The sequence below is a fragment of the Leishmania infantum genome, chromosome 5 (assembly GCF_000002875.2).
Source record: "Leishmania infantum JPCM5 genome chromosome 5".
Taxonomy (NCBI): Eukaryota; Euglenozoa; class Kinetoplastea; order Trypanosomatida; family Trypanosomatidae; genus Leishmania; species Leishmania infantum.
Window position 1 is genome coordinate 81,417 of NC_009390.2, and position 26,695 is coordinate 108,111.

At 62.4% G+C, this 26,695-nt stretch overlaps 11 protein-coding genes across 11 annotated transcripts; all 11 read left to right on the forward strand.

The window, feature by feature from the left end:
• Positions 1-1,744: 1,744 nt before the first annotated feature.
• LINJ_05_0250 (conserved hypothetical protein) lies at positions 1,745-2,038 on the forward strand (the record flags this gene model as incomplete). Its single annotated transcript, XM_001462948.1, has 1 exon — positions 1,745-2,038. The coding sequence occupies one exon, from the start codon at positions 1,745-1,747 to the stop codon at positions 2,036-2,038; it is 294 nt and encodes a 97-aa protein (XP_001462985.1).
• A 689-nt stretch (positions 2,039-2,727) lies between these two features.
• On the forward strand, positions 2,728-3,888 carry LINJ_05_0260 (conserved hypothetical protein; the record flags this gene model as incomplete). The annotated part of the gene is made up of 1 exon (XM_001462949.1): positions 2,728-3,888. The coding sequence occupies one exon, from the start codon at positions 2,728-2,730 to the stop codon at positions 3,886-3,888; it is 1,161 nt and encodes a 386-aa protein (XP_001462986.1).
• A 744-nt stretch (positions 3,889-4,632) lies between these two features.
• LINJ_05_0270 (conserved hypothetical protein) lies at positions 4,633-5,832 on the forward strand (the record flags this gene model as incomplete). Its single annotated transcript, XM_001462950.1, has 1 exon — positions 4,633-5,832. One exon carries the CDS (start codon positions 4,633-4,635, stop codon positions 5,830-5,832), a length of 1,200 nt encoding a protein of 399 aa, XP_001462987.1.
• Positions 5,833-6,432: 600 nt separating this feature from the next.
• On the forward strand, positions 6,433-7,107 carry LINJ_05_0280 (putative protein tyrosine phosphatase; the record flags this gene model as incomplete). Its single annotated transcript, XM_001462951.1, has 1 exon — positions 6,433-7,107. The coding sequence occupies one exon, from the start codon at positions 6,433-6,435 to the stop codon at positions 7,105-7,107; it is 675 nt and encodes a 224-aa protein (XP_001462988.1).
• A 1,791-nt stretch (positions 7,108-8,898) lies between these two features.
• Positions 8,899-9,420, forward strand: LINJ_05_0290 (putative ARP2/3 complex 16kDa subunit; the record flags this gene model as incomplete). Its single annotated transcript, XM_001462952.1, has 1 exon — positions 8,899-9,420. One exon carries the CDS (start codon positions 8,899-8,901, stop codon positions 9,418-9,420), a length of 522 nt encoding a protein of 173 aa, XP_001462989.1.
• Positions 9,421-10,957: 1,537 nt separating this feature from the next.
• LINJ_05_0300 (phosphate carrier protein, mitochondrial precursor-like protein) lies at positions 10,958-12,415 on the forward strand (the record flags this gene model as incomplete). Its single annotated transcript, XM_001462953.1, has 1 exon — positions 10,958-12,415. The coding sequence occupies one exon, from the start codon at positions 10,958-10,960 to the stop codon at positions 12,413-12,415; it is 1,458 nt and encodes a 485-aa protein (XP_001462990.1).
• A 565-nt stretch (positions 12,416-12,980) lies between these two features.
• On the forward strand, positions 12,981-15,296 carry LINJ_05_0310 (conserved hypothetical protein; the record flags this gene model as incomplete). Its single annotated transcript, XM_001462954.1, has 1 exon — positions 12,981-15,296. One exon carries the CDS (start codon positions 12,981-12,983, stop codon positions 15,294-15,296), a length of 2,316 nt encoding a protein of 771 aa, XP_001462991.1.
• A 706-nt stretch (positions 15,297-16,002) lies between these two features.
• On the forward strand, positions 16,003-16,545 carry LINJ_05_0320 (glutaredoxin-like protein; the record flags this gene model as incomplete). Its single annotated transcript, XM_001462955.1, has 1 exon — positions 16,003-16,545. The coding sequence occupies one exon, from the start codon at positions 16,003-16,005 to the stop codon at positions 16,543-16,545; it is 543 nt and encodes a 180-aa protein (XP_001462992.1).
• A 1,392-nt stretch (positions 16,546-17,937) lies between these two features.
• Positions 17,938-20,931, forward strand: LINJ_05_0330 (minichromosome maintenance protein-like protein; the record flags this gene model as incomplete). The annotated part of the gene is made up of 1 exon (XM_001462956.1): positions 17,938-20,931. The coding sequence occupies one exon, from the start codon at positions 17,938-17,940 to the stop codon at positions 20,929-20,931; it is 2,994 nt and encodes a 997-aa protein (XP_001462993.1).
• Positions 20,932-21,729: 798 nt separating this feature from the next.
• On the forward strand, positions 21,730-22,845 carry LINJ_05_0340 (conserved hypothetical protein; the record flags this gene model as incomplete). The annotated part of the gene is made up of 1 exon (XM_001462957.1): positions 21,730-22,845. One exon carries the CDS (start codon positions 21,730-21,732, stop codon positions 22,843-22,845), a length of 1,116 nt encoding a protein of 371 aa, XP_001462994.1.
• A 1,455-nt stretch (positions 22,846-24,300) lies between these two features.
• Positions 24,301-25,776, forward strand: TRYR (trypanothione reductase; the record flags this gene model as incomplete). The annotated part of the gene is made up of 1 exon (XM_001462961.1): positions 24,301-25,776. One exon carries the CDS (start codon positions 24,301-24,303, stop codon positions 25,774-25,776), a length of 1,476 nt encoding a protein of 491 aa, XP_001462998.1.
• Between the last annotated feature and the right edge of the window lie 919 nt (positions 25,777-26,695).

Sequence of the window (26,695 nt, forward strand, 5' to 3'; positions counted from 1 at the left end):
CTTTTACGTCATGTGTGTTATCGCTTCTTTTTCTCGTCGCATCACCCTCCCCCACCCCCGCGACACCGTCTTTCCCGCTCCGACGTTGGAACCTCCTCTTGTTTATCTACCCTCCCCCTCCCTACCCCAAACACTGCATCCAGCTGTCGGTGTCACCGCTCCAGCGGAGACCACCTTCTGTCTTTTTGTTCGCATGCAGAGTTATAGGAGCGGATGCGAGGGAGCCAGAACAGCGCGAGGGAGCGTGTGGAGCGCGGCCGCCCCGCAGGCGTTGTTTCATGTGTGTCTCTCACGTCCTTTCTGTTTTGGTGTTGATAGTGACTGAAGTTGTGGCTGCTGCTGCGCCGTCTGTGTGCGTTCATGTGCGCCTCCAGGCCTCTGCACATGCTGACTTCGATAGAGGCCTACATGCCTTCTCCTCTTTCTCCTCCCCAAGTGTGTGGGACTCACTCTGGTGCAGACGCAGCCTCATGTTGATGTTGCGGTGTTTTCGTTTTATGTGAGGCCCCACCTCAACCAACACCACCGCCGCCGCCTCCTGCTGCCTCCCGTCTCACCGGCGCACTCCTCCCGGCACCCCCTTCGGCGTGTAGACCCCACTTCACCCTCCCAAACATGTATGCACACATACACACGCATATATATATATATATGCATATGCATATGCACATCTCTAAGCACCGTCGTGTGCTCTTCCTCTTTTGTCTCTCTCTCTCTCTTCTCAGGGGAAGATCGGAGGATGTGACGCTCCAGTGGCTTTTCCCCTGAGGTGGTTGTCGATCTCGTCTTGTCTTGGGAAAGGAGTACGCGCTCAGCCCAGCTCTCACGGTTCCGGCGTGAACAGGCGCGCTCGCCATGCGGGCAGAGAGTACGTGGCAACTTGCATCCCCGCGACCGTCTCCAGCCCTCTTTCTCTGCCGCTTTCACGGCTTATCATCGCCATCATCCCTCATCCTTATCGTCTTGTCCGCTTTCCTTCCTCTCTAGCAGCTTCTCTTCTCATCGGCACCCATCAGCCTGTGTGTAGGTGCGCTGAGGGTGTGTGTGGATGCACCTCGTCGTCAGCAGTGCCTCCCTCCTCCGAGACTTCTTTGTTCTCCTCCCACCCCTTTTTCGATGTCGAAGGCGTGTCGCTCTCTGTTTCTGCCTAATCAGCTGCGGTGACTGCAGCACCCCATTCCACACTCACCCACGAAAGGCACCGGCGCACGGGTGTACTGGATGCGTTCACTTGATGATCGAAACCGTGGGGAGCCAAGCTTTAAGAGAACACCAGAAATAGAACGTGGAAAAATCGGCCTGCGGGTACGCTTACGGCTCTCTTTTCGTGACAGCGCAGACAGGCACACCTCTGTGTATGTGCGGTATACCGTGGATGGCATGCACCGCCCCCCACCACCACCACCAGCGCTCTCGTACATCCCCTGCTCAGAGGAGAGAGGGAGGAAGAGAGAACAGGTCGAAGACACGAAGGCTCATGCGGATTAGGCTAATCATCCACGTATACATCTATCCTCCTCACCTACGTCCGGCTCCCTCTTTCCTGTGACGCATGTTTGCTCGTTCTTCTCGGCATCTGTGGATGCGGATGCCTGCGTCTGTGCTCCTCCCCTCCTCCTCCTCGGTGTGCGCTGCGGCTGTCGAGTCGCATCTGCACGCGCGCACTCACCTTGCCACGCACCCCCAAAACTCTTCATAGCGTCGTCCTTACGTGTTTGGGCTGCGGTACGAGAAGAGCTCTTCCATGCCACGCGCGTACTACAAGCCGTTCACGGCCTACGAGGAGGCCTTCGGTTTTCACGCGACGCGCCGCAACGCGTACATCATGTGTTCCGTGCTCTTCGGCGGTCTCTTGCTCAAATGTATGCTGCTGGTGAAGTACAGCTCCGTCGTGAATCCGAATCGGACCTCGCCACTGGAGGACGATCCACGGTATCAAGAGCTGATGGAGCGGCGTCTAGTGCTGACTGAGGACTTATCGACGCAAGAGTCGATGAAGAGGGCGATACGCGCTAGGCGCTCGGCACCACCCGCGTAGGTTGTACGCTGAGTGAGCGAAGACGTGCACACAACACCGCTACCACACACCTCCTGCTCCTCGAAGCCGGGAGCGGAGGCGTGGACAGTACGAGAGCGGAGGCACCGAGGCGAGTGTGTGCGCGTTTATGTGATTGGGGCGGACACGCAGAGAACCAGCGGCTGCACCGTTCCGCTCAAAACTCTTTCTTGTCCTCTGTGTGTGTGTATCCCTCCCCACTGCGGCCATGAGGCGTCTGCGTCACCATCCTTGTTATCGCCGCCATCACTGCGATAATGGTGTCTGTCTGTCTTTTTGGTTGCTCTCATCGACGAACATGCATCATGCTCATCCTCAACGACTGATCTCTCTAATCTCTCTCGCCTGCGATAGAGCGGGCAGCTCGAGGCAGACGTCAAGAGAGGAGGAGCATCTCCGGGAGAGTGCAGGCACAGGCTCGCATCACCGCATGTCTCCGAGTGAGCGTCTCGCTCTCGGCATCGACTTTGTCGTCCTCCCCCGCCCCCTCCACCCCGCGCTGAGGAGCTGCACGACGACACCACGCCCTCATACTTCTCCCTCCTTATACTCCCTCGCTCTCGAAGCACGCGCACGCAAAGAGCGACTTCACCGATTCGGGTGTTGAGCGCAGCTCCCCCCTCCCTCCCCTTTCCTTTTAGCTTTCTTCTTCCGCGTTTTGCGGGTAGCTCATGAGCACGCGTCCGCGCGATATCTGCACGGCTGCCTTTGAGGGCGACACGGCCCGCGTGGAGCAGCTCGTGACGGCGGCTGGCGTGTACAGCGGACGGTGGCACTCACCGTTTGTCGTCGACACGAGTGCTGCGGCGCGCGACGCGATTGCTCACTGGGAGGGCGTCGGCAATGATGAGGATGATGAGGGCTATGGCGGCGCCGAGGAGGATATAGAGGAGGTGCTGGGAGAAGAAGAAATGGCGAAGCTGAAGGCGCACCCGGTCCTGCGTGGCATCGTGAAGGCCTACAGTCTCGATGAGCAAGCCCTCGGCGGCGCCGCCGAGGACGGCGAGGGCGCGGGTGCATACATGCAAGACGATGATGCCGCGCTACTCGACGAGGAGGCCGAGGAGGCGGCGGAGGTGGATCGGCGGGCGCAACAGGGCGACATCCTCCTCTACAAGCGTCTGCTTGCCCACCAACTGCACCGAGACAGCGTCGCCGAGCACATTCAGCAGCACGGGTTGCTTCGCATGAGCACAACGCCGCCGGTGGACATGACCCTGTACGGTATTCTCTTCTCGTGTCGCGAGGTGCCGACGGCTGCTGTTGGTGCAGCGGTGTCAGAGGAGAGCTCAGTGCCTCTGCAAGTGCGTTGGCAGCCGAGCAAGCGCAGCCGCTACGCTGGTACACCTCTCCACTGGGCTGTCCTTGCCCGCGCGCACGACACGGTGCGCTTCCTCGTGGAGCACGGCGCTGACTGCAGTGCAGGGCTAAAGGCAGTCACGAACGACGGCGCGGCGCCAGATGCGCAGCTCGCGATGTGCGATCAGAAGGTGCTGGGGTCGCTGACGCCTGCGCGTATGGCCGCTGACAACGAGTCGCACGGCACACTGGAGGTGCTGGAGAGGGCCGTGGCGGCGCAAGAAGCGAGGCGCGCGGACGAAGAGGCCTTCTTCATTATGCTAGAGAAACGTCTGCGGCGGCGCAGGGAGGAGTATCTGCGCCGCTTCGAGGAAGCGCGTGCGCAGCGACTGCGTGAAGCTGAGGAGGCGAGGCGCGCAGAGGCGGAAGAAGGCGAGGAGGCCGAGGAGAGCGATTTGTCCGGTGAAGACAAGAACGACAGCGGTAGCGAGAACATCGACACTGGCGAAGAGGACGAGGAGGCGGACGGCTGAAGCGATAATGTGCACGCGTTTTTCGTGTGCGTTTAGGGGTGGGGAGGGGAGGGTGGCATGGGAGCGGTGACCAAAAAGGTTGAACCGGCGGCTTGGAGGGAGGGAGAGAGCATAGATGGTGGAGCGACCCGCACACGCATATGTACCTTCACGCGTCTTCCAGTCGAAACCGCACCCCCTCCCTCCCTCCCTCCGGCCTCCCATCTAACCTCCCACCTGCCTGCCTCTCACTCATCTCTTGTCCATCGCCAACCGTCTTCTTCGGCCCTCCCCTCTCCGCCCCCTCGCGTTCGCTTTCCGTCACCCGCACACCGAGCACTGATACAAAAGGATGTCACGCGCACATGTACATTATGTATGCACCGTTGGCCAGAATCATCATCGCTCTTGCGACGTTTCCCGTCTGGCCCGCTGCGACACCAGCACGCACGCGGACTGGAATGGTGAGCCACCTCCAACGAAGAAATAAAAGCAAGGGAGGGAGGGAATAGGGGGTGGGTCGAGCGTCTCGAGGCGGGTCGGGGTTTCGGAGAGGGGGGCGGGCGGGCGTTGTCCTCCTCCTCTGCCACCTCTCTCCGTCCTCGCGATCGGCGCTGCCTCTCCCAGCGAGCTGCCTGTTCGCCTCTCTCCATCTCGTTTTCTGGCATATGTTCCTCCCGCCCGCCCGCCCGCCCCTCCACCAGACGTAGCCTCGGTACACACACACCTCATCTCTCTATTTCCGCTGTATTCACGGGATGCTTTATGCCGCCATGTCGCACACGCCTTCTGCCGCACGTTCCGTGCACGCGTCATCAACGGACTGTGCGGTGCATCGCTCACCCTCTCCACAGACACACTGGCAAGCAAACACACGCACACACACACGCACGGTGTCTTGCACTGGAGGTTAAACCTCGTTCGCAGGGCCGCCTCTTAGCACCCACGGCATCTCTCGCCCACCTCCCGTCCCTCAGCGCCACCGCAGCCCTCTTTTCCGCGGAGATGGCTGAGACAGCGGGCGAAGAAGATGTGCGGCGCATGAGCCGCGAGGAGCGCATTGCAAGCTACCGTGAGCTTGTGGAGGGCCTCGACGACATTCTTGCCTCGCACGACGCCGACGGCGACAACGACGGTGAGGATGCGGAGCAGATGGCAGCGTTGGTGGAGGAAGTAGAGGTGCAGCTGCGCACCCTCGCCCAGCTGCTGAATGAGGAGGAGACGATCCAAGTCACGCCGGGGCTGATGAAGAAGGTGGAGAAGTCTCCTGAAACGGGAGAGGTGCTGACTACGATCATCTACCCCCCGCCTAGCATGCCCAACACAGCTTCATCGTCGCCGGCGCTGCGTCCGGCGCCGTACGAGGTGCTCTTCGACGAGCGTGATTGGTATCCGTGCGTGATCACCGGCGTTGTGCCGCCAGCCAAAGATGTTGACCGGGTGCAGTATAAGGCGTGGATCTTGGGCCACAACGTGGAGGAGATTGTGTATAGTGAGGCGCTGCGGCCCTGGCAGCCAACCGCGTCCACCAGTGACATCCAAGGTGGGGTGAGCTGCCATGTAATCGATCCACAGACCGGGCGGTATGTGGAGGGCGTCGTGGATCGCCTGACGCTCGAAGAGACGGTGCTCGTGAAGGTGCCCGTGGCACCGTCCACTTCGACGGCGGTATCCGAATCACCTTCAGCAGCCACCACCACCACCGTGACGGTACCGCTGTCCCACGTGCGCGTGGGCAAGTTCTACTCCCAACTGCGTCACCGCCCGAAGACAGAAGAGGAGCGGGCGGTGCGGCGCGCAGAGCGGGCGCGCCTGAAGCGCGAGCGGGCGGCGCAGCAGCGGCAAATGGCCGCAGACAAAGTCGCCAAGGACGCGGATGACTGGCAGGCGCTCATTGGGGACATGATGGGCGTGGGCAGTGGTGGCGGTGGTGGTAAGAAACACAAGCGGCGACGCCTTCAGTGAGGATGGAGTAGGAGGCACGTGATGTCTGCAAGGTTTGGAAATTCTAGTCGCGCCGCACTTCGATTGAAGCGTGTGTGGTGGTGACGGCGGTGGTGGCAATGGATGCATCCGTTCTCCCTGCCCCCTGCCCTCACCCCCACCCCCACCCCGAAAACACACATACACACAGATGCATATGTCAGAGCAGGCTCTGTTCACTTGCGCTGCTGCGTGCCCGCCGTCTGGCAGCCGGCGGCGAGCACGGGTCGATAAGGCGGATTTGCGTGTCAGAAACAGACGCGAAGGAACTTGTCACGCGCACGCCCAGGTGGACATCTCTGTAAACTTGTGCGTCAGTGCGCGTCTGTACATAGAGACCGAAGAGCACACACTTGCCTCCACGCGCACACACACAGACACACATCTCCTTCTGTTCTCGCTCGCCGGCTCACTCTCCCGCTCTCGGTGCACGTTGCCATCGTCCTCCTGATCCCTTCTTACACACACACATATATATATATATACATCATCGCGCAGATCACTACGCTCTCTTCGCTCTTCTCTGCGTCGGCTCCTCCCTCTTTTAACGCTTCTTGAATTCAAGAATACACGCTCACAACCATGGGCATCAAGGACATGTACCTGCTTGCCTACAACGCGGGCATGTGTGTTGGCTGGGGCACGATCCTCGTGAAGGTCATCGGGCATTTGGCGGAGGGTCGCGACCCCGCCTCGGTCTACCCCGGCATTGCGCGGCTGCTGTGCGTTGCGCAGACCGGCGCCGTTGCCGAGATACTTCATGCCGCCTTCGGCGTCGTGCGCAGCCCAGTCGGCACGACCTTCCTGCAGGTCTTGTCGCGCCTCATCGTGCTGTACGGTGCCGTGCGCATCGGCGACACGGATTCCACAAAGAGCCTCGTGTTTGTGCAGATGCTGGTCGCCTGGTGCCTGAGCGAAATAATTCGCTACTCGTTCTACGGCGCGAACCTCCTCCGCGTCAATCTTGCGTCGCTGACGTGGCTGCGCTACTCCGCCTTCATGGTGCTCTACCCTGTCGGCATCACCGGAGAAATCGGATGCCTGTACAAGGCGCTACCGTATATCAAGAAGCACAAGCCGTGGACCGTGGAGCTGCCGAACAAGCTGAACTTCACCTTCTCGTGGTACAACACCGTGTGGTTCATTCTCCTCGGCATATACCCCTACGGCAGCTACGTCATGTACTCGTACATGCTCGCGCAGCGCCGAAAGACGTTCGCAAAGTCCGCGTCCGAGAGGTCGAAGAAGTCGGCGTAAGACGGACGCCTGCCCACGCCTGTGCGCGCGTGGGCACACGGCACATTACGATGACGCGCACCGAAGACAGCGCAGGCGTCAGGGATACTTTGAGGGTGGCACGCAAGCGACGCGAAAGGAACGGAAAGCCGTATGCACATGTGATGTATATCTACGCGTATCGAAGTGGAGGCACGGGGTGGCGGGCGCGGTGGTGCACCAGTATGGAGCCGCTGTGCCCCTCCCCACCGGCCCGCAACTCTTTGCGCCCCTTCTTCATCTCTCTTCTCGCTCCTATGCACCTCTGGTCCAATTGTATCCAAGCATGAGAAGGACGCGGTGCAGCTGGAGTGGAGATGGAACGAAGAAGTGGGGGCGGGGGGGGGGCTGGAGACTCCAAAAATGCGAGAACGGCTTTTACGTTTAGGAGGAGGACAGTGCGAGGGCTTTTGATTGGCAAAGGCAGGGCGAGTAGGGCCGTGAACAGAGAATAATTCTGATGGCCACGTCTCCTCCTTCGCCCGTCCCCCCCCCCGTCCCTGTCCACTCGCGTGTTTCCCGCCTCTCACGTATTCGCCGAAGGAACGGGGCATGGAAGAGTGGAGTAGGGTGGGGTGGAAGACGGTGGGGAGGGGAGGGAGCGCATGACCCTGTGCGTCAATGCATTCGAACCGCCGCTGTCTGCCCTGCTGTCTGGTTGTTTGTGCGCTTAGGTGTTTCCTCCTGCACGCTGTGCGGTAGCGTTGGCGTATGTGTGCGTGTGTGTGTGTGTGGCGACTTCCATCTCTCCCTCTCCTCCCCCCTCTCTCTCTCGACTCGTGTGCCATCGTCACGGCCTCGCCCACAGACATACGAACTATCCACGGCCCCCCTCGTCTGCCATCCCTGTCCACCGCCTCTCTCACGTTCGTTCGGAGACCTCCTCGTTGTTTCTGTTTCGGTTGCTGCTGCTCCGCCTTCACGGAAGAGCGAAGTCTGCGCCACCGGTTCTTGGTTGCTTCACTCCTCCCTCCCTCTCCGTGTTTTGTGTGCTGTGCCTTGCATTGTGTGTGTGTGTGTTTATACGTGTGCAAGTCCATGCAAGCGTGTTGTATATGCATGTGTGTTCCACATCTCACTCTCTCCCTCCTTTGGCTGCGACCCTTGACCATGTTTGGCTCCCTCTCGCGTTCAGTTTCGCTCGCAGACGATAAGTCGCCTTCGCCGGCCACCTCATCCGCACGTCCAGCAGCCCTAACAACCCCTTCTTCCCCTCCCTCCTCTCCCTTCCCAAACCGAAAGAATACATGCTGTAGATGTTGCTAAGGCGAGCTCGACAACACACCCGTGGTACAACACATATGCGTGGGCTTGTATGGGCAGTGGCAGGAGACGAAGGAGGGGGAGAGGCGATCCTGTCAGTCTTGTGCACGTGCTTGTGCGTGTTCTCCCTCGTCTCTCTCCCTCTCGCTACCTTCACATTCTTCTCACAGCAGGAGTGAAGACGCGCCTGGACCACGCACAACGCACAGAGCACAGTAGGGCAAGCAAAACGCAGACGTGCTCATGTGCTCCCCGCCCCCCCCCCTCTCGCACTCTCATCTCCCCCTCGCTCACCCTCTCTTCGTTCTCTCGACGCGCATGCCACTGCTGCTGCCTGCGGCCCGCGGCCTGCGGCTAGGATATCTACGTGTGGCCGCGATCGTAGAGCGCAGGGAACGGGTATGCAGTCAAAGAAAAACGGCGGCCGCATCCTCTCACGTGTGAAGTAATGGTCTCCCTCGTCTCTACACACACACGCACAAACCACGGCTCTCCCCCTTTCCTCTCTAGATGGCGTCGGCTGGGGCCCCTGCTGCTCCGACATCGCGTCTCTGCGCCGAGCTGGACGCGCTCGAAACAACGTCATTGCAGCGCCTCCCCATCGACGATGCACGTCGTGTGCTTTCTCGGCTCGACGACGTGGACGCGCAACTCTGCCGTAGCGCCGGTGTAGCAGTCCTCATCTCAGACAGCAGTGAAGGTGCGGTTCCCTGCACTGCCGAGAGAGGTACCAGTCCCTCTGCCCATGATTCCTCTATGGGGACACTAAAGCAACTGCGCTCGACCTTCGCTGCTCAGCTGACCATCTCCCAGCAAGATGCACTGATGCGTGTATTGTACGCGTGCATGGCATCTTGCGCCTCTGGCGTCACGGCACCCACATCGGAAGCATCTTGTTGGGCACCGATTGGAGCACACAATGCTCACGCGCCTCTCTCACCAGCGGGTGTGCGCCGACTGTACGAGTGGCACGCGGCCCTGCACGATGCGGCTGGCGATGGCGCGGTGGTGCGTGCCTTGATGAGCAGGTGACCGGGCCCTCCCACACACGCACAAATATACATGTGCATGTATGCGTGCGTGCGTCGGTGTCGGGGCTGCCACGGTTCTCCTGTGGTTGGGTGCTGCGCCTGCTGTCGGGCATCTTGTCTCAGCGATGTCGGCCAATGCGACTCGAAAACGATGCGTGAGGGCACGGCAACCGCAAGATGGCGGCAGGGCGCGTCGACGTGCTGCCTCGAACCCCTCTACTACTGCTACTGCCGACAGCACGGAAACGAGCCACCGCGTCGCTCACACGCACCGGCGTGGGTGACGCCCGGCTGCTCACCGTGCCTGCGCTTTCTAATTTCTTTTTGCTTTGCGTTCGAGGGGACGAAACCCTTCCTCACGTCATCACCCCATCATCCCACCCCTTCCCCGGCATCGCTGCGGCTCTGCTCTCGACAGCTCGCGCGCACGCGTACGCACGATTGCGTGTTGAAGGATGCCGCACAGAAGCGCATGCGCTCACTCCACTACGCACACGTGCAGGAAGCGGCACCGTCTCTCTCCCTCTTCCCTCCATCGACACCCTGCGATACTGTTTCGTCTGTTCTCTGCGCCTCACTTTCTTCTGAAGCCCTGATGGGCGGAGGAGGAGGCGGGGCGGGAGCCCAGGCAGCCCTCCCATGTCCCTGCCACGTGCCGAGCCGCTTCTGGTGGTGACGGGGCCAGGCGCCAACACTGCTGAAAACGACTGAGCGATGTGCCGCTGGTGGTGTCGGCGGTCAGGTCCTGGACGGCGCTGCGTCGGAGCGACCTGCGACCGTGTGAGCGCGCTTGTGCCATCCATGCGATCAGGCCGAGTGCCAGCGTGTCTCGTCCGGCCCCGACACTGCCTGCTGGTGTGGGGAACGCGAACCCCCCCCCGACAGCAGCACCAGGTGCTGACCAGCGTGATGGGAGCGGCTGCGAGGCGACCTGCGAGACGGTGGCGGGCGGAGAGGTTGAGGCAGGGGCCGCTCACAGATGGCCGCGTCAGCGCATGTGGTGCAACGCTTGTGTGCCGCTGCTTGGCACCGCGCGGACGGGGTCTTGCGTGAGGGCTTTGGCTCGTGCTGCGCGGTGGAGCCGTGGACACGCGTGGATGCAGAACAGAAATCGAATCGTGCTTGCGCCTCTCGTCGTCATGCATGCACGGAGAAGTCGGCAGCTTTCAGCTTCCCCTCACTTGACCCCTCCCCCTCTCTCTTTCTGCTGCAGTCTCCAACACCGCCCTCCGTCCCTGTCTTTTCCGTCTGTACGGACTGTGCATCTCTGTGCAGGTATCTGTGTCTGCGTATATATACACACACGTAGACATATATGCATATATGTATATGTGTTTGTGTGTGTGTGTGCGTGGAGTTGCATTCGGATGCCACATTATGCGAGCCGAGGTACTTCGTCGTTTTCGGTCTCTTCGCCTTGCCTGATCCGGCTCCGTTTACGTCGCTGCCACCGTCGCCGTGGGAGCCACCACGCCGATCAACTCATGAGCACGCAGGTGAACGCCCACGCACACGCACAGCGAGAACACACCACGTATATGTTTCCCGTGCCGGCCGGCTTTGCGGTGCACAACCGCAACACTGGTTCAAATAACAGTGAAGGCGACGGGCATGGTAGTCGCGTCGATGAGCGAAGCACCGTCTTGGGGCTTGTGGCTGGCGTCGGCGGAGGCTCAACGACGGAAGCAGATGTGGTGAGCGCAGTGATAACGACGTCCCTCTTGCCGCCTGGCGGCGTTAATGGAGTGGGGGCTGCCTCGTTTGTCTCGCCCATCGTGGGCTCGCGAGACCGGGTTTGCTTCCAGCACTTCCTCATCGCGGCGGCGGCGTCGGCGCTCGCGGCGGTCCTCGTCGTCACGTACGTGTGGCAGTCGACCTCTGCGTTCAACATCGACCCGGTCACCGGCAAGGTGCGCCCGCACTCGTTCCAGTACTTCGTCTACTGTTTTGTGGGCGGCATCGCCGCGGGGATGGTGCACCTCGTCGTTGCCCCAATCGACATCCTCAAGTGCCGGGTGCAGGTGGGCGAGTACCGAAGCTTTAAGGACGGCTTCGTGCACCTATTCCGCGTTGAGGCCGGCGGCTCAGTCTACCGCGCGCTGCCGCTGTTCTTCCGCGGGTGGCTGCCGATGCTGTGGGGGTACTGCATCCAAGGCTCGATCAAGTTCTCTCTCTACGAAATAGTCAAGTACGTGCTGCTGATCGCCTTTCTGGAACCGTCAGTGGAGGCGAAGGCGGCAGCTGCTGCCGCGGGAGGCGTGGCCAACTCGCTCGCGTCGTCGTCAGCGGCGCATGTGTCCGGCGTCTACCAGTTCTTCGTCTTTCTCTTCTCCAGCTGCCTGGCCGAGGTGGTTGCCGATCTCGGTCTGGCGCCGTGGGAGGCGGTAAAGATTCGCATGCAGACCTCGCCGTCGTTTCCGGTGCACCTCCGCAGCGCCCTGCCGCGCATGTGGGAGACGGAGGGGCTGCACGGTTTTTACAGGGGGCTCGTGCCGCTCTGGGGCAGGCAGGTGCCGTACACGATGATGAAGTTCTCCTCATTCGAATTCGTCGTCGTCGGGCTGCAGTCCCTCTTCCATAGCCTTGGCGTCATGGACGCCGCAGAGCCTGGGGTCTTGGGCAAGCTGGTCGTGAGTTTGCTGGCCGGCGTGCTGGCGGGGCTGCTGTGCGGCGTTGTGTCGCACCCGGCGGACACGGTGCTGTCAAAGATGAACCAGCGGTCATCTGCGCCCACATCGAGTGCGGTGCCGGCGCTGGCCAATACGCTTGCGGACGCCACATGCGGCAGCGTGGGCCACGGCAGAGCCGGCGCCGCCCACGGTGGCGCCATGCACGGTGTCCTCGAGGTGATGCATGAGCTAGGGTGGCGCGGCATGTGGAAAGGCTTGGCCCCTCGTCTGTTGATGGTGGTTTCGCTGACGGCACTGCAGTGGGTGACGTACGACGGCTTCAAGGTGTGGGCTGGACTGCCCACCTCCGGTGATGTAGAGAAGTGATACCGCATCTGTAGCGGCATGGGACGGTGGGGTCGGCGGAGGACAACAACAGCGGCGACGACGGTAGACAAGACAGCCAAGCCGAATCTGATGAAAGGCGGTCGGCGTGCGCGCGTATGGGATCATGTATGGGCCTGTGCACGCAAGCACATACAGCTATGGCGGTTACCGATGCACCCCCTTGTACCCTTGGCCAAAGGAAAGGATCAACAGAAGAAAAAGGAGGACGCGAAGGCACTGAGTGCGCACGCATGCAGCGGAGATGAAGTGCTGGGGGAGGGGATGGGTGAGAGCACTGCCCCTCACCCCACTCCTCTCTCGCTCGCTCTTGTTCTCTATGCTCTTGAGGGCAGACACGATGCGAAGTATGGCGGGAGAAAGCACGCGAGGAGGAGGGCTGTCGTGGCCCTTGAGTCGATCTTCGGGCAAGGAGGCGTGCACTGACACACTATCACCCACCCAGCCCTCGGTGGCTCGCGCTGCACGGCAGAAAATACGCCGGAAAAGCGCAGTCCCGGGTGCCTGCGCACGCTTCGATTGGCACGATCTGCCCCGCGTCACAGCGATGGAATCGCTGGACCTCTTCTCACGAGCACACGTCTCATCACCCTCAACTCATGACCCGCCCCGCTCACCCTCTTCTTTTCTGCTGTCGTCTCGTCTCTGCTTCCCGCTGCACGGCGTGCTGGCATGTTTGCCAATCCGAAGTCCTTTGCTAACTCACCTGCCTACACAGAACGGTGGGGGTGGCGGCGCCCCAGAAACCTCTCAAGAGGGGGACCCGAGAACGCTGGCACCTTCACTATCGCAGACGACGGCCTACGCCGTTCGCGCGATGGACAGCGCCACATGCATCCCGTCTCGTGTTCTCCACTTACCCGCACCACTGCTGCAGCCACGCGGCTCGAGATGGGCATCCGTGCAGCCGTCGCCCGATCGCGCTAGTCTGCTGCTCTGCGGTCGCCATGAGTGTCAGCTGCTTTCCGTGTCGTCCTTCGCGCTGCAGGTGCCGCGTGCGGCTGTCTTGGCGCAGCCGTCCAGCAGCATCAGGGAAGAGGACACGCGTCGCTCGGTGGCGCAGCAGTGGAACGAGCGTGGTTCTGCTCCTGGCAACTCTGCCGTTGGAGGACGGGGACGGTGCATTGTCCTGCCGCAGCCGCACCGCGACCTCACCTCCTCATGCTGGCTCTCTGCGGGTCTCGACACAGGCAACGAAGACGACGACGAGGCAGCCGCGAGCGACGACATTGCCCCTGGTGCGGTGGTAGGACTCGGCGATGCCGCCTCAGTGGTGACGATCATGCGCCCCTCACCCCTCAGCAGAGCATTATCGCCTCATGGCACGGCCGCCAGGTGGCTGCAGGCCACCATCTTCCTCAAGGACGAGGAGGACGCGGTGTTTGCGGGGGGCACACCCTTGACGTGGAACCACCAGCGCCATGATCACCACGGTCGCCTCGGCAAGGCCACGGCGCTCGGGCGGCCGTGCCAGTGGGGGCGTACTCCGCCGTTAGCACCAGCTTGGAAGGCGGTAGAGGCGGTCCTGCCGTGCAGCTATGTGCCTAGCCACTCCAGCGGTGGGCAGACGGACATGCACATCCTCTGCCAGCGCGTGGATGAGGTTTACGAAGGCAGCGGCGTTGCCGCCGGAGGACGCTCCGCGAGACGACCGTGCAGTGGCGTGTGGTTAGCCTCGGTGCAACGCGAGTCGGCGTGGCGAGTGCCGTTGGCAATGCCACCCGGAGAAGAAGACGTAATGGACAGCGGTGGAGATGGTGCTGCTGCGCGCTCTTTAGCAGAGGCGCGGCACGTCGTGCGGCGATCACCGCGCTTGTTCGACGTACGCCGGCGCATGCCGCCTGCCCTCCAACACGCTCCACCGCACCAGCCGTCGCACCTTTGCCCCGCAACGATGCCGGCGCCGGCGCATCAGCGCGCGAGTAACGCTGCGACAGGGCCGATGGGTCTTGTCTTCGCTGCCGCGTTTCGTCGCCACGTTGGCCTCTACACCGCCGCGACAGTCACCCCGACGGTCTTCTTTGAGCTGCCGTCGTGGCTGACGGGAGGCGGTGGCACTGCCCCCGCTGCCGCCACCTCGTCACCAAGCCAGTGTTCGAGTTGGTGCGTGACGTCTGTGGTGGAAGAGCCATCCCTCGTGGCGCCAGCAGCAGTCCCGCAAACATCAAACGGTGGTGGCAGCGGCTACTCGTACCTCGTGACGGCGATGCATAATGAGCGGGGCAAGCGGCGGAGCCGTCCTTACCCGGTTCACGCAAAGGTATCTCATGTCGATGAGTCATGGCAGAGCGACGGGGACAACAACGGCAGCGGCGACGGCAGCTGCTACTGTTCGCCCCTCTCCTCGTCCGGCAGCTGCTGGTGGCTGCTGTATGACTGCAGGAACCCGTCCCGCCCGGTGTGGGTCGCTGAAGAGGCGCTCGCGGCACCGCCCGCGCTCGACGAGGATGACCTATGGCACGATGCGCCCGTAGTGACGGAGTGGCTCGCATCGACGTCGCCCGCGTCTCACGCTAGCCTCCGCCGCAGTCCGGTGTGCGCGACATACGTCCCGCTTGCAACGACTTCCGCGGAAGGCTCGAGTGCCCTTGGGGTGCTGTCTGCGTGCGGCGTTTGTTTAGTGCTCGATGGTGGGGCGACGATGCCCGACGGCGCGGGCTTGGATGCGGAGGACGACGACGACGTGGAAGGCGAGGAGGCAGCGGACGTGTTTGCCCCCATCATGTATGAGCTGTCGCCCCCACGCTCTCTGCTATCACCAACACTCAGCGCTCATCGGGAAGTGATTGCGAAGCCGCCACGGGTGCGGGCGCTGACGTTCACCGACGGCGTGCTTCACTACGCGTGCGAGGAGGCGCTTTAGCTGCCGAGGTGGATGGGGGGGGGGGGAAGAGGCGGAGTCGGGTTGGAGGAGCCGAAGCATTCTCTGTGGCACCCGCGAAATGCCTGGCCGTCACGCCCCTCTCCCCGCCTGCCCGCCCCGCCAACCTCCGGGGGAACGCGGCGCACGCCTCTTTTCCCTCTGCCGCCAAGACGTCAGCCAAAGGCCAACGTGACGAAATCGGAACGATGTAGAAGACGCCAGAGGATGGCGCGCCGTGAGCAGCCTTACCAGGTGTGTCATGGCCGCGACCCACGTGGCGGAGAGGGGAGAGGGTGCGCCCGGACGGGGCCATGAGGAAGTGGCAAGCGCGTCGGCTCTGCGCTGGCGGACGAAGGGAGAGGAACGGTGTCTACGTGACCTCCCCGTCGTCCACTCCCCTCCACCGCCGACTATCCTACACGGCCGTGCTTGGGGAGGTGCCGCCATCATCTCCCAGCAACGCATCGTCGTTGACTCCTCACCCCCTCCAAGCCCTTCGCCCACTTCGTGTACCTCTTCTTTTCGCTACCCCGTCCACCGCCTCCCTCACGCCAGCACCACGTGCGTGCCCACATACGCACACTCCATCATTCATAACCGGCTCTTCGAAGCGCAGCTGCCCCACCTATCCCTCCTCCCTCGCTGCAACCCACCGCCTATCTCCACTGGCAGCTGGGGAATCCTGTCGCTTCCGCGGTTCTCAGCCATGCGCTCGTTGAGTCGAGGGCTTTCCCTCGCTGCGAGTGGTCGCCTCGTCTGCGTGTCGCGAAGGTCTTCGGTGACGGCAAGCACCGCCCTTGCCGCGACGTACGCGTCGGCTAACGCGGTGCCCTGCTCATCGCTGTCGTCGTCCATGGCTGCGTCAGCGCACCGCGCATCCGCGGCGTTTTTCCACACCTCCCGCGTGCACCGCGCCCCGTCGGACGTGTCGGACGACCTCGCGAAGGATCTGCACGACATCATCTGTCACGACCGCCTCGTCGTCTTTCTCACTGGCACCCCGTCGCAACCGCGGTGTCGCTTTACAGCGCAGCTGGTGGACCTGCTCGACCAGCTCGGCGTCAAGTATAGCTTTTTCAACATCATGGATGACGAGGAGGTTTGCGAGGGGCTCAAGGCGTACAGCGACTGGCCGACGTACCCGCAGGTGTACGTGGACGGCGAGCTGCTCGGCGGCTTCGATATTTGCAAGACAATGATGCTGGATGGCACGCTGACGACGATGCTGAAGGATAAGCAACTCATCTGACAAGACCGGAAGGGCGGAGGAGGGGAGGACGTTGTGCGCGGCTGTAGGGTGGTAACGAAGCTGGAGCGGCCGAAGAGAGAGAGGCGACACCCTGCGGCTCCGCTGCCTCCCTCGGTATACGACCACCTCCTACACGCACGCACGCATACGCTCAAGCGCGTATTCGTCTGTCGGTGTTGTTTGCAGCACCGTCTCTTTTTCCGCAGCCGCTACTCCGGCGCAGGTGTGGCACCCGCTCCACTCCTCATGTGAGCGCTCCACGTAAGAACGGACGTGCAGCACAAATAGGAACGCGAACAGGTAACGGTAAGTGGCAGGAGATGGAAGTATGTAGCGACGCAGTGTGCGGCAGCGGCGGCGGCGGCGGCTGCTGTCAACATCACCACCCTGGTGCAGCCACTCATCACCTTTTTTGTGCGTGTATGTCTATCTTGGCTGCAGCCGTTTTGCGCGCCATGCCTAACATCGACATCGATGGACACTCACCTGCAGAGGGAAAAAGAAGTGCGGCCGCATCCGTATAACCTACTGGAGCGGGAGCGGGAGCGGGGGAGAGACAGGTACGATGCTGATGAGCACGGTGCTAACTGCAAGACGTGTCCCTCCCCCGCCCACCCACCCCGCTATCCCTACGTGTGCGCAAGCATGTGCATGTGCACGTGAGCCACTCCCCGCAGTGCTTTCATCGGCACACTCTTTCTTGTATCTTGTCGCTATCACTTCCTCCTCTTCGCTCGACGCCGATCATCGCCGGACACGCACACACACACACACACACACAGACGCCTCGAGCGCCACTCCACGCATCCGCTCAAGCTCACGTGGACGTGCTGGCAGGCGTCACTGGCGCGCTGACGTTACCTGTCACCCGCACATGGCAGGCACCTATATGTATACGCTGAAAGACATGGGCACGCGCACACTCGCATGAAGACGATGAATGGAGGTTCTTTGAAGAGGCTGGCAGTGCTCTCGGACAGCAAGCGCCCACCCCCTTCCTCCCTTCTCTCTCCTCCCTCCCAACGCACACGTCGACAAGCACAGCGCACAACCAAGCACACGCGCATCAAGCAGACGTGAGCTCTTCTCCATACCTCCCTCCTCTCCGACTACCCAACCTCAACCACCTCCCCCCCCCACCACTCCCACTCCCCCTTCTCGCTCTCTCGTGCCTGACCACTCGCACTCAACGATGAGCACGAATACATGCATACGTGCATACACATGCTCCTCATACCCTCCTCGCCCTCCGTGCGCTCGCTCGCGCACCAACGCCTCACTATCCGCTGAGACGGTGCGGTAGCCGCACCGCTTCACGGAACACACACGTACACGTATAGAACTCGCGTCTACATCCGTCACCCTCCTTTTCTCAAGACTGCCAGGCTCGCCATGGGCGGCAGACAAGGTGGTGATGGTGCAACGGGAGCCAAGTCCGCCGGGCTGCCAGCAGCCGCCGCAGCATCGGCGAAGGCCGATGCGTGGATGGACGCGCTCTGGGAGATCCACTGCGGCACCCCCCTCGCCGGCGCGGTGCGCTACACCGACGCCATCGTCAAGACCATGTGGGAGGTGTTTCAACCGCTCCTCAGTGAGCTGGATGTATACCCGCTCGCCATTGCCGATGTGCAGCCGGAGACGGTGACGGCGACGACAGCCGCCACGGTGCCCTTCACGGACTTTATCGTTCTCCGTCTTATCGAGCCTGCAACGCCTGCCAGACATGGGCACAGACAACGCGGTGGTGACCATGGGGACGTTGAGGAGGACCCCCAAAACGAGTTTGGCAACGCCTTGACCGCGGTGATGCGCACCGCACTACTCGAGCAGCCTTACATCGTGCTCTCCCTCGTGGAGTTCTTCACCGCAGTGTGGCTGTACCAGTACGAAGCACGGAAGCTAAGCACGTCGCAGAATGTGCCGCACGGCAAGCGGCGCCAAGGCGACGGTGGTGCACAACGCGCAAGGTCTCCCACAGTAGCATCAGCGGCATCGCGGGCACCGGCGCTTCGCCGCGTATATGCGGCCGTGAGCGGTGATGTGCGCCACGCAACGCCGTTCGACCACCTCGGTGCTGCACAGCTCGGGCGCGTGCTGACGATCAAAGGAACGGTCGTCCGCATGAGCCCGGCGCGCATCTCGTGTGTGTGTATGTCGTACCGCTGCGGTCACTGCGGCGTCGTAAAGAAGCAGACGACCCAAGACGGCGTGCTCACCTACCCGGGCCCGTGCGCGAGCGCGCGCTGCCGCGGCTACAAGTGGACTCCGCTAACGGATCAGGCGGTATGCGAGGAGGTGCAGCTGCTTCGGCTGCAAGAGCACACGACCTTCTTTGACGCGTCCTCATCGCCGGCCTCGCCTAGCGGCGGCAGCGGCGGCAGCGGCGCCACTCAGCAGCACGGCGGTGGTGGCAATAGAGGCAACGCTGGCGGCAGCGACAGCCAACGCATGGGCAGTGGTGGCATGCACGTCATGATCGAGGTGGAGCTGCGGGCGCCGTGGCTCGACGCCGTCACGGTGGGCGACTGTGTGTGCGTGTGTGGCGTCTTAGAGACGCGGCGGGGCGAGGGTAAGCAAGGCGGCGGCATGCAGCAGGTGTGCCTGCGCGCCAGGGCGGTGCGGAGTCTGCGCAGCCAGGAGACCTCTGCCAGCTCGCCCTCCTTGAGCAGCATCGCAGCTCTGCAGCGCCGCCAACGCGACGGAGCGCTCCTCTCCGCAACTATAGGTCCAGGTGGTTGCCGCGACGGCCCATGGCGGCTGGCGCACGGCGGCGGATTCGCCGTGCTCGCGGATGGTACCAGCACTGGTGGTGCTCTGCGCGGCGACGGTGAAGGGGAAGCGGACGACGAGCTGATGCTTGGGGCTGCCGCACAGCTCGGCGGCGTCGGACCCACGGCCATGGCAGCGGCGGCTGCCGCGTCTGCCATCACGGCGCTGCCGTCTGGCGCCCGTGTCTCCTTCTCCTCCGGGTTCGACACCTGGTCTGCCGAGGAGATGGGGCGCTTCTACGAAGTTGCGCGGCACCCGCAGTGGTTTGCGCGACTGACGGCCTCAGTGGCGCCGTCGATCTTCGGCATGGAGCTGGTGAAGCAGGCTCTGCTGCTCTCCATTGTCGGCGGCAACCGTGATAAGAATGGCGGTGAGACGCGCAGCAGCATCCACGTCCTGCTTGTCGGCGATCCCGGGCTTGGCAAGTCACAGCTGCTTCGTGCGGCCTGCGCTGTAGCGCCGCGCAGTGCGTTTGTGTGCGCGCACACGTCGTCGTCTTGCGGCCTCACCATGACGCTGACGCGGGACCCCGTATCGGGCGAGACGACGTTCGAGGCCGGCGCCGTCGTGCACGGCGATGGCGGCATCACGTGTCTCGACGAGATCGACAAGGGCGTGCAGGAGCACAAGGCGCTGTTGGAGGTGATGGAGCAGGAGACGGTGAGCCTCGCCAAGGCGGGCATGATATTCTCCATGCCCGTGCGCACCTCCATCCTGGCTGCCGGCAACCCCATCGGCGGCCGCTTCGACGCGCGCAAGTCCCTCGCCGCCAACGTGAACCTCTCCCCGGCGCTGCTCACCCGCTTTGACATCATCGCGTGCCTGCGCAACCCCCACGGGAACAGCGGCAAGGCGCAGCAGGCGCTGACGGACCACATCCTCCAGTGGCATCGCCGTGGCCCCGCGGCTGGGGACGGCGGTGAGGGCGGCAACGGTGACGGGCAGGGCCGCGGACACGGCGCTGGTCCTCTGCCGCTCCCGCTCGTGCAGCGCTTTCTTCTCTTCTGCCGCTCGCAGTGCCAGCCAACGCTCTGTCGTGAGGCGTGCGACGTCCTGCAGGCGCACTACCTCGCGCAGCGTCAGCACCTGCCTGAACCGCAGTACGGGCTCGCGCACGGCGCCACGGCTAGCTGTGCTGGTGGTGCGGCAGGTCATCTCTCAGATTCTGGCAGTGTCTCGGGGCCACTTCCCCGAGCTGCCATGGGGCTTGAGGCTACCGTGACCCCGCGCTACCTGCAGGCTCTCATTCGCGTCGCCGAGGCGCGAGCGAAGCTGGAGCTGCGCCACGTGGCCACCAGAGAAGATGCCGAGTACGCGGTGCAGCTGCTGCAGTCGTGTCTGAACTCTTTCGACGGTCTTGCCGCGTCGGGCTCAGCGGCGGATGTCGGCGCAGGCAGGAGGCCCGCAAAGCTGAACCAACGCGATGCCGTGCTGCAGCGACTCAAGCTCGCCATCGTCGAGGACAACAGCGGCGTCAACCTGCTCACGGAGCAGGCAATCCTGGACGTGTGCGAATCCGTCGGCTGCCGCAGCGCCGCGGCGATGCTCCGCCAGCTGAATGAGCACGGCTTTCTCTTGCAGAAGGGCAACAATAAGTACTGCCTCCGAGGGTGCTGAGGTTGGGCGAGAAGTTGAAAGCGTGTTGAAGTAGACGGCAGCGCCGGACGCTTACGCCGCTGCATGCATATGTGCTTCTGTGCTACCCCCCCCCCTCATTCTCTTCGCTTCAGCTTCTTCGACGGACGCCGACGCCTCACTGGTCCAGAGCGGAGGTGTGCGCATACTGTTCTGCTCACATATCGTGTCACTGCGTTTTCCGTACGTCCCGCCCTCCTCCTGCTTCTGCTTGCTCGTCGCGTGCCGGCGCACGTTTCGACGCACAACGATCGCCGTTGCGCTCTCACTCTCCCACCCCACGTACACAAAGTGAGGCAGGAGAGGCGTGGGGCAGCCTCCAGCCACTCGACACCTCGCTTGTTCGTTGCCACGTGGCGAGGTGTGGTCGAGAAGCGTGATGACGGGTGCCCCCCCCCCTCTCTCTCCCTCTCCTCCTTTCCTCTCCTGCAGCACACTGCAAAGGCGGACCCCCTACGGCGCAGATGGTGCGAAGAAGCGAAACATCCGCCGCCCATATCTTTTTTGTTGCTCTCCTCTGTTCGCTGTCGGACGCGCACTGTCGCTCTACAGTCCGTGCGCGATCGTGTCTGCTCTCCCACGCCTCTCGTGATCTCGACGTCGTCGCGGGCCTCTGCGCCACCCCCTCCCCTTACCTCGTCCCCCTCTGTCCTCTCCTCTTCGTAGAGCCACCCTGTTTTACGTCGCGGTGATCGCTCGCCGCCCACCACACCTACACCCGTCTCTCACACACCCCCTCCTCTCTCACAGCGCGTTCGTTATCCTCTTTCGAAGGCATCGATGCTGAAGAGCTCCATCGTGTTGCTGCGCCGCGGTAAGCCGCGCCCGCGCGCCGGCATGTTCCCGGAGAAGTATCGCCGTGTGCCGGCGCTGCTGAAGCCGCAGCAGGGTGGCCAGCAGTACTTCAACGAGTTTCTGATCCGCTCTGCCAACGACGCGCTAGAGGCACAGCAGCAAGGGTACGGCTCGGCCTTCCGCGCCGGCGGCTCTGGTGCAGCTCGTACCCTTGCCGATGCCAATGCAACCGCAGCGGGCGGTAGCAATGGTGGCGAGATCAGCAGCGTGCATCCTCGCCTACCGCAGGCGGACATTGATGGAGTGCTGCAGCGCAGCCGTGCCGAAACGATCCAGGAGGAGCTGAAGCAGCTGGTAGCTCAAGACGGCTTCGTATCACAGCGCGGCTTCAACGAGCGCATGTGGTACGAGCAGGAACATCACCGCCTGCGCACGCATGGCGATGGCGTGGAAGCAAGCCCGAGCGAAGCGGCTGCGACGACAGCGGCATCCTCGTCGACTGCGGAGGCGGGATCAGCGACGGGAGAGGGGCGCGTGCTGCCGGAGCGCATCCTCGGCGATGACTACTTTCAGAGTAAGTTCGGTTACTCGCTGCTGAAGGGGCGGTCGCCGGATGCGTCTGCAGCGGCAGACATCGTTAAGGCCTACGCCCAACTCGATTTGTGGGGCGAGATGCCCACGTACAGCCGGGACTTTGTGTTTCTATACCTGGTGTCGCGCCGCCGCAACACGTACGCCGTCGCGTACGACTACGATGGCAAGCGGCTGCTGCCGACGTACACGGCAGGTAACCGCGGGCTGAAGGGTGGCGATCGCGGCTTCCGCGGAGACGGCTCGACGGACAATGGCCACCAAGTGACGAGCATGTACCTGAACGATCTACTGCCAAAGATTCGCGAGGCGCGGGCGGCGAGCGGGCGACCTCTGGGCCGTGGGGAGAAGATCGATCTTGTCGTTCGCGTGATGGGCTTCTACAATGGTCGGCAGGGCGCCGTGCGGGCGGTGCAGGATCGCAGCGCTGACTTCCGCGTTCGCTACTTGGAGGATGTGACGCCGTTCCCGCTGAACGGGCCAAAGATGCCGCGTGGTGTCTTCCGTTAAAAGCCCTGTCTGTGATGCGCACGGGTCACACAAGCTGTGTGCTTGCGTGCGCGCGTCAGCTGCTCTGCCACGGGTTCTGATGCTCGTTTTTTTTTGCTGTTGATGCCGAGATGCACGTGTAGACTCCCGAGGCCGTGTGCACCTCGCTGTGCGTAGGTGCGTGCCAGTGCACGGTGCTCGTTGTCAACGCAGAGCTGCCGCGCATCCTGGCCTCTCCAAGGACGTACCTCCCTCCCCTCCTCTCCTCCCTTCCGTGTGCTCGATAGAACGGCGTAGAGAGCGGGAAGGCGCGTGGCGGAGCAAGGCGGGCGAGCCATAATGTTGCCGTGGCGAGGGGAAAGGATGCTGGCCACTGCGCTTTAACGCGATGAGGATTACGCTCGCAAGAGCCAGTAACGGACGCCTCAATGGTAAAGGTGACTCGCGGGGTTGAATGGCGTGAGTGATGGCGTAGGAGCTCTGTGTGGTGGCGGGGGGAAGCGGGCGGCAGAGCATGCCACCATGACAGGCACACGATGGGGACACGGCCCTGCCGACAATGCATGCGCAGTAGAGCACCGACCAGTGCGCTGCACATGTGAGGTGCCTTTTCGTTCTTGTGTGCTGGAGTCGCGGCTGCCCATGTAGGTAGCGCCTCTGCACGCGCTATCCACGCAGAGTCGTGCAGCCAACGCGGAGCTCCATCATTCCATGACTCAGCTGCCATGTGTGATCCACGTTCCGTTACACACGGGCCGGCGAAGACTCCGCCGACGGTGCGAGCCGTGATCTCGCATACGAAATGCGACAGGGCACAGCCGGCGACACGGGGGGGGGGGTTGCGAGGCAGGTCGCTGGAAGGGCATGCGGCTTCGCACTCTCATCCGTACGCAGACACAGCATATACGCCCATCCGTGCCCTTCCATGAACGACACACTCTCTTCCTCGCCCCAGTCTCTTCTCCCGGCACACACTCACACGCACCGCCCCCCAGCGGTCGGATCGACTGAGACGAACATGCCGGCTCGCTGAATGACCTCCCTGTCGAACCCTTCCTTCCTCCCTCTCCCACCTCTCACGCACACCCGCTGGCGAAGAAAAGAGTGTCGTCATCTATCTCTCTCTTTACACTCCTACACACACACACACACGTGAGCCTTGATCCATCATTGCGCCTTCTACTTCGCTATACACAAACGCGCTCAGACGTTCACGGACACCACCGCCACCGCAGCCGCAGCAGCCGAAAGCCGCACGTAGGAATGCAGGCGAGCCTTACCACGAAGATTGTCTGATCAGCCCGTCTTTATCTCTCGCTCCCATCGTTGTATATACATTGCAGCGAGTCTTGCTGCTGGCGTTCTCTGCTCCGTGTGTGCCCACTCGCGCGCCGTTGGAGTTGTTCGCCGCGAACTCGCGCAGCCTCCCCCTCCCCTCACCCTCTCGCGAAAATTCTTCGCTTCTCTCAACGGCTGATGTCCCGCGCGTACGACCTCGTGGTGCTTGGCGCCGGATCTGGAGGTCTGGAGGCGGGATGGAACGCGGCCGTCACGCACAAGAAGAAGGTGGCCGTCGTCGATGTGCAGGCGACGCACGGTCCGCCGCTCTTCGCTGCGCTCGGCGGCACGTGCGTGAACGTCGGCTGCGTGCCAAAGAAACTCATGGTGACAGGTGCCCAGTACATGGACCTGATCCGTGAGTCTGGCGGCTTCGGATGGGAGATGGACCGCGAATCGCTCTGCCCCAACTGGAAGACGCTCATCGCCGCGAAGAACAAGGTGGTGAACAGCATCAACGAGAGCTACAAGAGCATGTTCGCTGATACGGAGGGCCTCAGCTTTCACATGGGCTTCGGTGCCCTTCAAGACGCTCACACGGTGGTGGTGCGCAAGTCGGAAGACCCACACAGCGACGTGCTGGAGACCCTCGACACGGAGTACATCCTCATTGCCACCGGCTCCTGGCCGACGCGCCTCGGAGTCCCCGGCGACGAGTTCTGCATCACGAGCAACGAGGCCTTCTACCTCGAGGATGCCCCCAAGCGGATGCTGTGCGTCGGCGGCGGCTACATCGCCGTTGAGTTTGCCGGCATCTTCAACGGCTACAAGCCCTGCGGTGGCTATGTCGACCTGTGCTACCGCGGCGATCTTATTTTGCGCGGCTTCGATACAGAGGTGCGCAAGAGCCTGACGAAGCAGCTGGGGGCGAACGGAATAAGAGTGCGTACAAACTTGAACCCGACGAAGATCACGAAGAATGAGGACGGCTCGAATCACGTTCACTTCAACGATGGCACGGAGGAGGACTACGATCAGGTCATGCTCGCGATCGGTCGCGTGCCGCGCTCGCAGGCACTACAGCTCGACAAGGCCGGCGTCCGAACAGGAAAGAACGGTGCCGTGCAGGTCGACGCGTATTCGAAGACATCGGTGGACAACATCTACGCCATCGGCGACGTGACGAACCGCGTGATGTTGACGCCGGTGGCCATCAACGAAGGCGCCGCCTTCGTTGAAACCGTCTTCGGTGGCAAGCCCCGCGCCACCGACCACACGAAGGTCGCGTGCGCCGTGTTCTCCATACCGCCGATCGGCACGTGCGGCATGACGGAGGAGGAGGCGGCGAAGAACTACGAAACCGTCGCCGTGTACGCGAGCTCCTTCACGCCCCTTATGCACAACATCAGCGGCAGCAAGCACAAGGAATTCATGATCCGCATCATCACGAACGAATCCAACGGCGAGGTTCTGGGTGTTCACATGCTCGGCGACAGTGCGCCTGAGATCATCCAGAGCGTCGGCATTTGCATGAAGATGGGTGCCAAGATCAGCGACTTCCACAGCACCATCGGAGTCCACCCGACGAGCGCCGAGGAGCTCTGCTCCATGCGCACCCCAGCGTACTTCTACGAGAGTGGCAAGCGCGTCGAAAAGCTCAGCAGCAACCTCTGAAGAGGGAGGAGAGATGAAGAAGAATGCCTCAGCCCTTCCACCTAGCCGTGATGCACGGGTATCACAGACCAGCAGGCATGCAGAGATGGAAAGGGGAAGAGGTCAGCAGGCAGTGACGTCTGATCTCCTTCAGCGTCGGTCGCTTCGGCCGCTTCCTCTCCGACCTCCCCCCACCACCACCACTGCCACCACTCCTCCTCTCCGCATAACCTATCAGCAGTCGCGCACGCCTCATCAATACGCACGCACACCCGCCGGTGGCGGGGCGCAGGATGGAGAAGGGCAGCGGATGGAGCTTCCCTTCTCCCACGCCCTTTTCACCCCACCGCGCCGTGCGGGTTTTGTGGTTTGTGCGTGTGTTTGTGCTTTCTAGTGGGGAGAAAGGCCTCTCCGCATCGTTCAACTATTTCGCTCTGCGTGTGAGCACGCGTGCGCACTTGCGCGTTCGCGTGCTCGTTCCTTTCTTGCCTTCCTTCGCCCTCCGCGTGCGTGCGTGCGTGCTCTCCCATATATATTATTCTGGTTTCCATTCCGTGTACTCTTGTGTTCTTAGGAAGCTGCGCAGACCCGACTTCTCCCATCGTTGTGCCCTCCCCCTCCTGCTGCTGCTGCTGCTGCGCTGCCCGTGGGTGTGCACCCCAGGGGGGGGGTGTCTACGTGGTGTGTTCCTGTGCGTGACGGCGAGGGCGACGGCCGTTGGAAGCGCACATTTTTTCCGTACCGTCGAGAGCCGCTCCTCCTCCCACCGTGCCCCTCCTCCGCCCCCGCTACATGTGCACCCCCCCCTTCACTCTCTCCGCATGCACATCTTCCTTCTCGTCTTCGCCTTGCCTCGCCTACCCACCCGTATAGCAGTGCACCAGCACACACGCACGTTCTTTCCTTTCATCCCTCTTGCTCTCTCGCTCTGCTGTCCTCC